The sequence below is a fragment of the Festucalex cinctus genome, chromosome 20 (genome assembly GCF_051991245.1).
Source record: "Festucalex cinctus isolate MCC-2025b chromosome 20, RoL_Fcin_1.0, whole genome shotgun sequence".
In the NCBI taxonomy this organism is placed as follows: domain Eukaryota; kingdom Metazoa; phylum Chordata; class Actinopteri; order Syngnathiformes; family Syngnathidae; genus Festucalex; species Festucalex cinctus.
In genome coordinates this window covers 19,166,719-19,181,673 of record NC_135430.1, presented here as the reverse complement: position 1 = coordinate 19,181,673, position 14,955 = coordinate 19,166,719, and the positions used below count along the sequence as shown (strand labels likewise).

The 14,955-nt window shown below is 38.6% G+C and overlaps 1 protein-coding gene across 1 annotated transcript in view; it reads right to left on the bottom strand.

Moving 5' to 3' along the window:
• Positions 1-14,659, bottom strand: part of tgfbr1b (transforming growth factor, beta receptor 1 b) — a 33,370-nt gene extending 18,711 nt beyond the window's left edge. The window contains exon 1 of the mRNA XM_077508802.1: positions 14,561-14,659. Within this exon, the coding sequence (XP_077364928.1) occupies positions 14,561-14,624 (64 nt within the window). The 5' untranslated portion in view covers positions 14,625-14,659. The remainder of the gene's footprint in view (positions 1-14,560) is intronic.
• Between the last annotated feature and the right edge of the window lie 296 nt (positions 14,660-14,955).

The window sequence follows — 14,955 nt, the reverse complement described above, 5'->3', positions numbered from 1 at the left end:
ACTTGCAGTCTTCCACTGGACACACGCGCATTTGCTGTGTGTCATTTGGAGTGTACTAAATTCAAGTAGAAATCTGCAGGAAATGATATGAAACTTTTAAAGTAAAAGTTCTTTTATTAAAGACATTAATTTCAATTTTCCCATGCACACACATACCCTAGCTCTCTAGTTCTACTAATAAAAAAAAAAATGAAAAAAAAAACATTTCCCACAATGGACTTACAAAACAAAAAGACCACCGGATAAATCCACCGGCAGCTACTAAAATTAGACCTTTTCGCAGCAGTTACTTCCAAAACTTGTTTGTGAGCGCTGCACATTAACTTGGCAGGATTCAAGTCGCCTTATTTCCCCGCGGAGTTTACTCGGGACAAGGATTAACTTATGGTAACTTTGCAGCCCAAAGACCAATAGAAAGACAACATTCAAAACATCATATCGGTCTTGCATAACAGCAGCAGCCTGACAGCCTCCCTTTAAAGATTTTCTAATTTGTTGCAACATAATTAATATTTAATCAACGATTGCTGAGTTTCTGGACTCCCAGGGGTCCGCAAAATAATCTGCAATACATTAATAAATGGGCGTATCATTACAAAAATTTGAATAATAACACATACGAACGACTGCACATACAAAAGAAGCCATATGAGTAAATAACTTTTACATAACAAATTCTGATTTGATTAAAACATCATGTAAAGCAGTCGCTCGGGTTTGGGCGGATGCTCCTCTCCGCCCCTCGTTTGTAGCACACTGATTAAATGTTGAAGTTAGATAAGATTTTATCTTAAGTGTGGTCTGTCAGATTAGTCACCACTGACATGACATGTAACGTAATGTCATTAAAAAAAAATCAAATGAATTCAATCAATTCAATATGCACTTGTAAATCTGTAATCAAATCGAATCGTATCCCTCTGAATTGTAATCGAATCGCTTCATGAGGAGGCGAGAAACTCCCACCCCTAGCTACCGATGTGTGGTGGGAGTGGCTATGCAATGCCAACTCCAATCTGGGACGAAACTCGAACCTCCAGGATGTTAACACTCCTGCCCACAGAGTCGGGACCATCACAGGGCACCTCCAGAATGTGGAAGTGGAGAAGATGGAATGGTTTGATGTGAGTCCAGCCCTCAGTCCAAATGAACACTTGCGGGATCGGTTTGGACACGTTTAATGTGCTTGAGTGACCAACACAACCACACTGGTTTAAATTCAACTTTTCAGATTTGCCATCGCGGATGACTTGATGATACAATTGCATGACAGAAATAAACACAGGTTAACACTAACTCTCCCTGTAACACTGCAGAATTAAGCACCCCGACTGTGGCAAGAAGAGCTGATACTGTGCATGTGAAAGTTTTCTCTTAGGCCTTTGCACTGCACCAGTCATTTATTGTGAGTACTGAATTAATGTAGACATGTCCTCATTTATTCATTATCATTAAAGTGTCCTTCCCCCTAGCACAGAGTAGACAGGAGCTCAATGGTATATCAGTCATGGCTGACTAGGTTAAAGCAAAACAGCACCTCTACTAAGACAAGATCTTTAAATAATTAATCTGACAGACACATAGCCTGTGATATATAGTCACAAACATGAGGAGGATGACGAGTAGCATGCACCAGTGGAATTCTGGTGAAACATCTGCAGACTGGTGGTAGAATAAAATGTGTAGTTGGCAGCCAAGGAATGATTTTGTCTAGCAGCAGACTTCCTTCTCCTGGAAATGAACTTGTGTTGACGGTGAAGTCCAGACAGACAGTTTCAAAGTAGTTGTGTGCCCATGTGCTGAATTCTATGGGCGGGTCGTTGGAAAAATACTCAAGAAACCAGACAGCTAAATAAAAGCCAGATGACACTGATCTACTCTGACTCAACCTCAGGACAGAGAATCCTGTCTGTCACATCAAGAGACGCCCAGACACCAGTCTAGACAACAAAGTAACTTCCTCGTATGCCAAGTCGGAATCACCTGAGAAAGCCCACAGCTTGCATAGTTCTACCCAAAACAAACAAAGCGGCAAAACGGTGGAAGCATTTTTCTCACATTTACGCAGTGGGTCCAATTCTGAGAAGTGATACTGTCAATAAAAAAAGAACTCAAATCACACTGCAGTGGTGGTTTGATGAAATTTACATACACATGGTCATATGGTTTAATTTCTTGCATGTACTCAAGAGTGCTTGTGAATGCTAAGGTTAGGATATGCCGACTAATTTGAATAGGCTACACGGGTTATTCCAGAAACATTCTTTCAGTTTCAGTTTTGACTGTAAACAAGCCAGGTGCATTCAAGGAACTCGAGCCAGTCCCGGCTGGCTACCGATGATCAGGGTGTGCCGATCGAACGGCAGACGCCCTTGCGCTGGTCACCACTAGCATCCATTTATTTGTCAACAGCTTTTAATTTTTTTTTCTCCACAGAGTGACTTGAACGGCGACTCTCCAGTTCCAAAGTTCAGGTCCTGAGAGAAATATGAAACGGCAGACAGACAAGGCCAGTCTCGGTTGCAATACAGTTGACTTAATCTAAGACAAAGATTTGAATGACGCCAGTTAGAGAGGCAGACTAAACAAACAAAACACGGACCAAAAGTCTGCTACATTGCTCCCAAGGCTTGTTCTGTTTCTTAGAAATTGTGGATTACATTTTCTCTTCTTAAAGTCTCTTTACATTCATCCATAAATTGATGATAATAAAGCTTCGTAGTTCGTATTAACGACATAAAGTTGATAATAAAGTTTTATTGTCCAAGAGCCATGTGAAAAACTCTCTCATCCCTGTCCACACAATCGTTGCATAATGCATAGCGCAATATCAGCTATTGCTTTCAACACAGAAGCACGGGCACATCGGACAACGAGTTTTGCGTGTTGAACTGCAAAGATCTGATGTGACAGAGATGTGAGCAAGCCGACACAAACACTACAGTCACCAAGCAGAGATAGCCTGAGGGAAGATGGATGCCATGAAGCAGTTGCATAATCAAGCAGTTGCCTTCTAATGTATTACGACCTTATTTCTTCATTTTAGTTTGAAAATTGCGAGTATACTGTAGTGTACTGTATAGTGGTAGTTACATGACATCTATGTAAGTGATATTAATTTGATATTGAAGGTGACAAAAACTAGTTAAAAAAAAAAAAATCACATCACAAATGACTTCATGACTGCATTTTCAATTCACACGCATTTACCACATGAAGTACATATATCATATGAACGCTCACACTTTTCTGTTCATGGGTGCTTGTGCAGGCCCTTTACTACTATTATTTTGTATTTTCCACACGAACAATTTAACAGTGTTAACATTGTGGTAGCCAGGCAACAATGGAACCTAAAGCAGCTGAACCACATTTATCTCGACATCCTGGAGTAGTAAAAGCTAAGTGGGACTTCTCCTAAAATCTCTCCCTTCTGCCACATCAAGCTTTCATCAAAGCTTTTCTCTGCCTGTCTTAAGTGCCTCATGCTACATCGCCTTTTGCCAACATTGGAGAGGAAAAAAAAAGATGATGAACCGTGACAGTGGAGTTGCGCTGTACACCATTGACGAAAAAACAAGCGGCAGCAGATACTGGAGGTGTGAATGTTGAGAGTTGTTTCATACAGAAGAGAGAAACACAGCTCACACTTGAAAGTTGGACGTCCCTGAGGATGTTATAACTACCGCCTTTATATTAAATTAACTTTCCTCAAGTAAAACGGTATGATAGCTGATATGATTGTTGATATGATTCAGCAATGTCATTCTGCTGCTGCTGTCAATTTTTGATGTGTGAATTGATTTGTGTGCAATAAGACTGTGATCGAGCCTAATACAAGTATTTGTCACTATTGGTGGAAAATTGTGCATTCTAACGTATACAGCTCTTCCAATTTGATTTAGTAAAACAAAGCAAGTATCATTACAAATATAATATACGAATATTCTTACCGTGACTGCTAAGCAGCACAGCACAGCTGCAGCGAGACGCATCGATAATCGAATGGAATTGACGATATGCCTTGCACGTCCGTTGTACAAATTCAGCCAGCTCGATTTTTTTTCTGCTATGTCTGTCTCCAGGCAAAACGACTGCATTTTTCACAAGATCACTTCAACACATACTGAAGATTTCACTGAACATAAATTTGTATCACTGAAGCAAATTCATCCACGCCAGCTGCTAGGAAGGACAAATAATAATACTCATAACCATAAATATAAGTTTCAAATTCAAGTTTCTTATGTTAGTCAAACTTTAGCACAGTGTTGTTTAGGTTTGTTGACACTACCTTGACAGCTATGCTAACGTTATACCGATGATGGCTGACGTATGTCATGTTATTAATTTTGAGACCAGGTAAATCAAACACAGTTGCTAGTTACCAAAATAAAAACTGAGGATTTTATGGATACTGTTTTTTTTCTCATGCCAAACAAATCTTGTTTCCTCTTTAGTCACTCATTTAGTGACTCATGGGAATCATCATTTGGCAAGAAACGCTTCCGGCTCAGACGTCCTGTGGCAATTACTGCTGGCTCCACCCAGCAAAGAACAACCTTCTTTCTTGACATAACACACTGTTCCTAGACACAGATTGATTTTCCTCTAGAGTTCCAAACTCACTGTCCTATACAATACATCATATAAAAGGTTTTGAGGGCATGACATTGTTCAGCTTGCTGTACTGGTTATGGTGTGGGAAGTGGGATTTTGGGGCAGAACAGCAGTAAATGGATAACTTTCACAAGTAAATAATCACTTGGTATACTATTCGGTAATTAACTTTTACGTTTTAGGGATGAAAAGTAGTACAGTTTACCGATAAACAGCAATGACTGTGTTGGGCAAATTTGCCATTAGTCTGATATATCACTGTCTTAACTAGCCATTTTAAGGACATTTCAAGGAGTTAAACTGTCCATAATTATACTTTTCAAACTATTACATGTTGGAATGCTTTTTGTGCATTTTTTTTTTTAAGTTTGAGTGACATCTAATATTCTTGTAGTACATGACAGATATCCATGGTTAAATTTGATAACTTTCATATTGATATTAAATTGTCAGACAATTTTATCTCTAATCAACTTACAAATTAACATAAATGGTATATGTTTAGGAACTGACAATGAATGGAGTCTGTGCAACTTTGCAACTTTCACTGTTCCGGGACAACTAACTTAGCATTTAGCTTGCTGGAAGAATTGAGACTAAGGGTGAAATAAGTGTCTCGCACCAACCCTTGAATATTATTATTTTTTTTTTATTGACTAAGCGGTGTACCTCAATAATTTTGTCCACACATCAATAAACCTAATGCCCCTCTGACCAACTCCAGAATCCCTTTGAGGTTCTCGAAATTAAAAGCAAAAGCCTCGCGGTAAAAAGAGCGGGAGAGATTACAAAAAAAAAGTGGCTTAAAGTTTCATATTTCATGAATCAATATGAATTTAATTCCGCCAACCCTTTTAACAATATCGTTACACACGCAGTACGAGAGCCAACATACACACAAAGCCTTTAAGAAGCCGAGGCAGTAACTGAATTACCTCTGAATCAATGTTGTGCTCGCTCCAGTCATTGTTGAAGAAGTCACAAGAGTTTATTTTGAGGCTTGGCAAGACGAATTAGGGCGATTACGCATCAGTACGCTCACAAATACCAAATTTCTACCACAAACGAGACAAAGGTGGGGGAGGTATTGATAATGTTCTTAGTTAGACAACGGGACAATTGATAGCAGCATGACCCGTTTCAAAATTATGTATGACAGTGGCATCCCATAACAGATTTTGTTTAAAAAGTGTATTTTTTGTTTCCAAATAAGACTAGTTTGTTTTGAAGAGGAAAATAAGTTCCCGAGTGAATGGCAAGGAGAGACGTGTCAGAGGAACAAAGTCCTCTTTCAAGCCTCGAAAAACTTAAAAGCCCAATTTTGACAGGAGGCACGTAAAAAGAATTTTAAATGTTCAATGCTTTGCTTCCCTGGGATCTGCAAGAAGCGCAACGCATGACATTTCAAACACCTAATCCTAAATTTAACACCATTCCCTGCTGTACTGTCGCCCAGCTCACATCACAGCCACCTAAGTCTTTGGTGTAGAAACCAATCTACCTCATTTCCTGTGGGGCAGAAACCAAATTTTCCTGGAGCACTTGACAATGGGGATCTCAAGTTTGATCAGAATAATAGTGATTATTACTTCAGATGACAATTACTACTGTAAACGACAATGGATGTCCATCCATAGATGTTGTGCAGCACTCAGCAATGTCAATGGAGGACTCCTTGCATCCAAATTGTGTATTTTAGTAGTTCCCGTGAGCTTGTTGCCCTTCCCCCATCTCATTCCTGAGATCATTCACGGGAGGGAATGAGTTTGTGAGCAAGCATGCTAACGCATTCCCCTCTTTCTTCTAGAAAGACCTTTCACCTTTGAGAGTCATTTCCATAAGTCGAGACCCCACAAACAAGCAACCTTCCTACCCCCAGCCGCCATTATGGCCAGCTCTTTGTCTACACCAGATGTGCTCTTGCAAGAAGAGGAGACCAGTTATCTGTCGGTTGAATTGTTTGTCCTTACTTGAGCCAAAGCTGAGCAGGGTGGCGTAAACTAAATTGTGTCTCACACTATAAAAAGAGGTCAGAGGAGCAGATACTGTCCTTGACACCAGGTAACTGGAAATCAATCGCAGAGATGAATGTGTGTTTTAGTCCTATTCACTGTGTTATGTCGTTATTGCAAGCAGCTACATATTTTGCAACACGTCTTTCAGGAAACTGCGGCGAGGTGCACCTGCTATACCATTACAGATGAAACCACATCAGATTTATGTGTGTTTTTGTTCACTGAACAAAGACAAACGTAAGGACGGCCATAGAGGTCGAGAATGGGAGGGGAATCAGGCCGTACATCTGTCTGAAGGGCTCTTCTGATGAATATGTAGCAGTTTGATCAAAGGTTAAACAGCGAACACCAGGACAGCTGCAAGAATCTACGCATACAAGTCAAAAACATTTCCATAACAAATACCACAATTCCAATTATTCTTTTACTCTTCACTTCTTTTTTTTTTTAAATTAAAAGGTGATTGCACATATGAGGTTTGACATCCTCAATGCTGACCATACACACCAAAATCATGGGCAATTGAGGGTATGTTGTGTCAGTCACAGCTTGAATGTGTGCCTAATCTACAAAGAATAGATCTTAATTTATGACGCTGTTGTGACTTCATGGGGGAAATGTATGCCAGTTTCTTCTTCTTTTTTTTTAACAGTCCTCTGGTCATGTCCGACAAAATTGATGATTATTAAAAAAAACAAAAACAAAAAAAAAACCTTAAGCGGCCACTGTGCCCCAATTAGCCGCAGGGTGAAACATCCACTTAAGACAAATAAATGCTTCTCTCACCTTCCCAAGGAAAAAAAAAAAAAGTGACAGTACAGTAACTCCTAATTACAATACATTACATTATAGATTGCTCACACAACGTCCTTAAGAAGAGCTAATTAGAGGGGTGGAAGAACTAAAAATTTATGTTTTTGTGTCAATTCATGCATTTCAATGATCAATTATTAAATAAGGTGTCGATGAATTGCTATTTACATGCCTGTTTGTTTAAATCACGAACATTTGGAACGCCCACCAGGAGCTTAAAGGGACCAGCAACCGGCACCAGATATCTTTTTCAAGTGCCAGAATTGACAGCGAGACCAGCAAGGTCTCTGCAATTAATGGTTCATTAGCGAAATACCCACCCCCAGTGTTAATCACACATAATACAATTTCTACTGTTACAGACAAATCCTCATCAGATTTTTGTATCATTTTCCTATATTTGAATAATGCATTTATTCCTTATAAGTTTTTGGTTGTTGTGATTTGGTCATCTGAACTCACAATACAACGCGTAATAATTACACATGAAACAAAACTATCTGTAGTAGACATGCATGTACAGACAGAACATATTTACAAACAAGTCTGTGATGAGTGTCTGCCAATGGGATACGTTGACTCATCAGTGTAGGCAAATGTCTATTACTGACAGGCTTTGTGGAGTCTGTGAGCTTGTCTGCAAGCTGTGGACAATCGGCAAAATGACAAGCAGCAACTGTAATTTTGTCATATGGGGTAAAAAAGAAAAGTGAATTCACTCTTAACTCAGATTTCTCTAATAAGCACACAATACATTTACTCAAGGTTAGCTTATTTTACTTATATCATATTTCTGGTCATAATGATCAGAAACAGGGTTTCCAATTTCCACAATCTTGCATTCATTGAACACCACTTCAATGAAAGTTTGCTGTTAGTTAAATAGATCACTGTCATCTAATTAACTACAAGTAATATTCATAAGCTCTCACAACAACTAAAGTACAAAAGTGCATAGGGGTTCATGATTTTAATAATCATTAGTTCAGAATTTTGTTGCAAATATTTTCCATACAATGTTGGAAAGGATGTGCCTTCTGTGTTTTATGGAAATTGGAGCACACAATTGTATCTTTATTTTTATTTTTTTGCTGATTTTATGGGGGGCCTCAAAGGACTTCTGGTGACAAATCAGTCCTATTAGTGAGCCGGTAAATATTATTACTATAATATATTGCTGTAGACTTTTCTAACATCTCTTATTCTGTATCTAATCTAACAAAGAAAATTCATTTTCCCCCTTTACAATTAAGGGCTTGGGATTCCCTGTTCTCTTCATAAAAAGAGCAAAGTGAGGCTGGGCTGTTACTCATTAACGCTTTGCTGCCTCTGAATCGAATGGCTGGTGGCACAGCTACAACCTCTCAAATTAGTTGTGGTTCCTTGGGCCAGGACAACGGACATGCAGGGTCACTGAATGCTTTGCATTTCTCTGCTGCTCGTACCGACGCTGGCAGCGCACAAAGCAATATAACACAGACAGACAGGCAGGCAAGAGGAAGGACAACACATTGTGCTGATAAAGTAAACTCTAAAAATCGATTCAGGAGAATCAGCTGAATATTTGGAGGGTCTATATAAAAGACGAAAACAAAACACTCCATTTATCAACATTGGAATGGTAATATCTGTAACAATTTATACATTCCCCAATACAGTTGCACACTACAACTGTAAACTTGAGCTACAGTTAACTATAATAAAAATGTTTCATTATTACATCTAGTATTGAGTCTCCTCACCCAGAATGTATGACAGCTCCCAATGTGAAAAACTACCATTCATTTCAGTGACATCTTGTTCGCTTTGATTGGTAGATCCACAAACAGAGTAGGTAGTCGTTTCAGAAGTGGGGGGGAACAAATCGTTTAGGAGTGAACTAACTTTTAATGAGATGAATTATCATCTGCTTGCATTCAGCTGCTCCTCGTCACATAGGCCAAATAACAAAAGTGTCAATCTGGCCGAGTTAAAACAAAATGACACAAAGGCATTAGTAACCAAATAATTAAAGGCCCAATGGCAACACTGAATACAAAAATTCAGTTAAACATTATGGTTGTGTACAAGCTAATTACACAGAGAATGGAAAGGAAGTATGAATGTTCTGAATCTTTTTTTTTTTTTTTTTTTTAAGGCCACATCATCCGCTCCAACCTTTCAAATGTGAGTGTTCTAATTTCCAAAGTCCTCCATGAAAGCAAGCAAAGTATTTTTTCTACTTTAAGCACAATACGTTCAGGGACATCAGCTGAAAACGGATCAACATTTGCAGACGTTTCATATATATATATATATATATATATATATATATTAGGGGTGTGAATTGCCTAGTACCTGACGATTCGATTCGTATCACGATTCACAGGTCACGATTCGATTCGATACCGATTAATCCCGATACGAATTTATAAGGCGATTGTTGCGATTTTTTTTCATTCAAATTTAGAAAATACTAATCAGTAAGCTTGTAGAGTATAAGATTTATATGAAAATGTATTATTTATTTATCTGAAATTTCAGTCTTATAGAGGTTGTAATCTGTTTCATGTTTGAACAGCATTAAAATAAAATATTAAGGCTTAATGTTCCGTTCATATAACATTCTTCCATGCTCAAGGTGTGAATCCTAAAAAAATAAAAAATAAAAAAAAATAAAAATATAAAAAAAAAAAAAAAATCGATTCTGCCCTTTTTGAATCGATTCGAGAATCGCGCGATGTAGTATCGCGATATATCGCCGAATCGATTTTTTTTAACACCCCTAATATATATATATATATATATATATATATATATATATATATATATATATATATAAAAAAAACTAACCCAGTCATTAGCAAACAAAGAATGCCAGTTTCAATTTTGAAAAACCTCTGGAGCAGATGCAAATCTTTAATTAAAACTGCGATGAACGCATGAGACTAGGATAAGAAATTTACAAATAAACGGTGTTCATAACTATAGTCCATAAATTATTTGAAGGAACTTAAATGTACTAGTGGATGTGAAAGTTTGTGTGGCAGTCATGTAACAACAACGATACGTAACGTTTGTATCAGATGCAGTGAGGTAAAAGGCCACATAACTAAAAATTAACAAATTTACACCAGCATCTTTTACTATTTGCCAGAGGCTTTCGAGCATGTAAAACTAGGAGGCGGCCAGCATAGCCCCCAAGAAGCTCTGAAATCACGAAAACTGTCCATCATTTATAAGTGCAAATGGGGTAAAAGCCTGAGCAAATTCCACCGAACAAAATATCTCATTTGATGTACAAGTGTAACAGCACCACTGTCTGTTGTTTTCATACTGGAAGGAGAAAGCTACATTCGGATCATTAACTGGGGAACACCTGGCCGGTGGCCCAGGCATCGCTTCAGCCTGTGTCAATTTTTTGATAAAAGCAGCCAATTTTGCAAGAACAAATTCCCGAACTCGGGAAAATGGACTTGGCAGGTCCAGATCTGAGAAATGATCTTCGAGAATGGGGGAGAGAGTTGCGCTCAACATTTCGCACAGAAATGCTTAATGGGGTTGACAACACAAGGTGCTGGATCAAAAAATAATCAAGACAGTAAGCGCTAACATCGCCACAACTGTGGCACAAGAGCTTTGTTTTCCATCTGTGATGAATGCCTCTCATTACAATCACGGACGTGAGAAAAATTACGAATAACTTGCATACTGTGAAACAGCAATCCAATCAAATTGAAGTTGATTGACTTCATCGTTCGGTAAATGGACACAACACACTTCGTTTCACATCCGTCCTATCTGTTAACCTTTGCACAGAAGTTAAATGAATCTAAACCAGCCACTTACAGTCATTAGCGCATGAGATGATGAAGAAGAATCCATGGTCATAACTGCACAAAATCCTTATTTTGTTTTTGGAGGGATACTGACTATTACCCAGTGCTAGTAGACTCTAGTAGACTCCATCCTTGACCTTTTCATCACCCATCAATTTCTGAGTGATATAGAAGTGACTTCTCTACTACACTTGAGCTTCAGTTAATTTGTGTTCATTATTAGCTGTTCTTTGTGGATTCCGAGCCACTTGGTCACAACAGAAACATGACAAACAATCTCGTCATATAATTAGCTCGTTAAATAGAGTTAAAATGACCATCTGGATGTTTTTAGGTTACTCATCCGATTCATGGAATAAAGATGAACTGTAACTACCAGAGCTCAAACTACTAAAACAACATTGTAACTACATCCTTAATATCCATGCATTAATATTGGGCAGGCACTATCAAATATTTTTAGAATCACTTATTCCATTGATTAATTGTATAAACAGATAATTATTATTTGATTTGATCATTTATTTTGTATTATTTCGTGATTTAAAAAACAACAACAACAACAATTAAGCAATATCAAATCAGAGGGATCGACGTACTCAGTCACCACCCTTTTGAAACTGACTCGATCAGTTTTCCCAAGTAAAAGCAGATGTTTGCAAATGTCTTATTTTGATTAAAACAATAATCACACTGCTTTTATGATGGATGAGAGAAATCAGAGAATAATCACAGTTTCGAGGCTGACTCAGAGGATTTAGACAAGGTAAACAAGGATCTGAAGGGTTACTCGATTACTAAAATAGTTGAGTAATTTGATAATTGATTATTTGTCCTTTAATTAATCTTGATACCTGCACATGAATAGTTTCATTAATATGTATGCAAATGTTCCTCTGTATATCGCTGCTACATGACAGTGGAAATACGACTACCGTATCCGAATACTCAAATAATGGATGGGATAATTGGTCGAATAACTGCTTCTATAAATATTCAATTGCTGCAACCCTAACATCAAAAGATAACAGTATTTCTCTGCTAACACCTTCCCTCTGTCATCTTCTAAGGGCAAACAGTTTCATTTCATTTTTAGTCTTATTTAGTTTACATTACTCAGTTGTGAACTTGTATGTAGAAATCACAGTTTCATGATTTTTTTAGTTTCAACTTGAAACTCCTTTTTAAACTGTTGAAATTTAAAGTTCAACCAGCATCATAAAACAGATTCACTTCCAATTTGGAGGTTCCGCCATCCATGGACACTCACAGGCGGTAGCAACTCCGAAGGCAAGATAACCTTCCCAACAGACCTCCCAACATCCTCACTCGTCATGGACTGTTATTTATTATTCTGAAAAGGGGGCGAGGGGAGGATCATGTGATGTTGAACAGACAAATGAGCCTGGGGGGTGGGAGGCTGAGGGAGAAGTGGATGACAGGGAACAAGGACACAGCCTATTAGGTGGGAACTACTAGGATGTGATTCGCAATAGTGACACCACCTAATTTAACTCACTGCCGGTGTTTGGACGAGTGTGGCTGTGAGTGTGTGTTTTAAAAAAAAAAAAAAAAAAACACACAGAAGCGTAAAGACAAGCGTAAGCCTTTATGTTGCTGTTAACAGGCGTGTAAGCTGCAGGGGCATGTTTCTTTCTTTTCCGGATCAGTCAAAGGCATGAAATTTGCTTTAAATGTATGGTAACATATACAGCCATTAATTTCATATATATATTGGAATGTAAAAAAATTGGATTCCTGACTAATGTAAAGGATTCAGCCCCTTTATACAACCCCACGCCGCGACAATCCAATTGCTGGACAAAGAATGTGGAATTTGCTCTCTTTCCGCGTGTCCCAAAGCCAACATATCAATTCGATAACCGCCCCTAATTCTGAGGCAGCGGGGTGTTATGTGAGGACATCGCTCCGCTTTTAGCATGGGGAGGATGTGATCAGCCCCCATGGATGCTGTGCGTGAAAAGCATGCGCCCTCCACTCATGATCAGGCTCCCATGCTTCTCTACACAAAGGGAAGACACACAAAGAAAACGCTTGAGTCAATAGAAATGCTCACAATCGGATGTTCCGAAGATAGAATCTCTTTTTTTGGGGACGCACATTAACTAATGAAACTAGCCAATCAGCAAATATCCTGCAAATGGGTGTGTTACATGGCAACAATTGTGGATGCGGACAAATCAATGATGGTTGGCATTTAACTCTGTTGAGTATTATTTTGATGGTAGTTCCCTCCCCAATTAAGCACTCTCAAGCTTATTTCACACATTTTTTTTTATTATTTTTTATTAACTAGTGCACTTCAATTGCAACCGGTCTGTTTCCATCCAAACGACTGAACAGTACTGAAATGCTAAATTCCATAGCAGCAAATGGGTGGTATGAGTAATAAGCAAATTACAGAGCAGATGTATGGTCGGGCAAACTAACGTTAATAAAGAAATTATGTTATTATTTGGCCCACTCCTAATGGTCTTCCACATAATAAATCGCAATCAACTTCAACAAACAAACAAATAAATGAATATAAATAAACAAATAAATAAATAACCATTCTGTGCCGGTAATAAACTCACACATGCTTCAAATCTACCACTCAAACTTCCAAGTGTTAAAGCAAAACTGATTCATAAACCTACATTAAGAAACTAGTCAGGGATGTCAACAAGTGTATCTCCACTAAATGTGAGCTCCAACAATGTCGCATCGAACTATAAACGGGAAACTTAAGATGGGTGAGGAAGGGGGCTGCGATCACGTTCATCCCCGGGGTAATTTGTTCAAATATTTGCCCCCAGGCACTTTACAAAGAACACGTTCCTCCACAACGTAAATGAACAACCAAAGCTTGACAAATAAGCAAACAACCAGCAAGGCGATGTAGCCAACTTTGCGTTTGAGGAACTGGACGGACACACTCCGGACGTACTTCTTTGCAACAGCCCAAACCCAAAAGAGGCAGCAAGGAAAAGCTCACAAAGGAAACAGCAACTTCCACCAAGAGCTTTTCTCGTTGCCCCGTAAATCCAAGGGTGACTTTTAGCACCTCGTTTCTTTTTTTTCCCCCTCTCAAGACAATAAACATTCCACAGACAGGCAGCAGCAGGATAGCCGCCGACCCTGCGCCATCTTAGTTTGACACACTCCGCTTCTTGGGGGTTTCTTAAACAAAGAGATTTTCCGCCCAAGCTCGTTGCCGGCAACAGTGTAACAGAGTGGAAACAGGTGGAAAACAACGAGACCAAGCAGATATAGTAGGTTAAGAGAAGTTACCGTTATTTTCCTGTATCCTTGTTATAGAAAGCAGGACGAGCAAAAAGCATGGTATTGTATCCATCGTGGCTACGGACCAGACTGGCACTCGAGTGCTAACTTCTCCACGCGCTGCGAATGGTGAGCGCGGATTGGTTGATAGAGCCGCAGGTCCCGCCTACAATATCAGAAGACTCGAGCTGATTGGTAGAAAGAGGTGAACAGTGCCGCCCATTAAAATAAATAAATAAATAAATCACTCTTACAACCACTGTAAACAAATACTGGAACTATTCAACATTGTTTGTACAGTACTCTAATTTAAGAAAACAAAGTTGAAATTCTAAAACAATTGAATTACAAATAATTATTTTGTTATCACAATGAGTCCGTTTTACTTTCACTATTATAAGCAA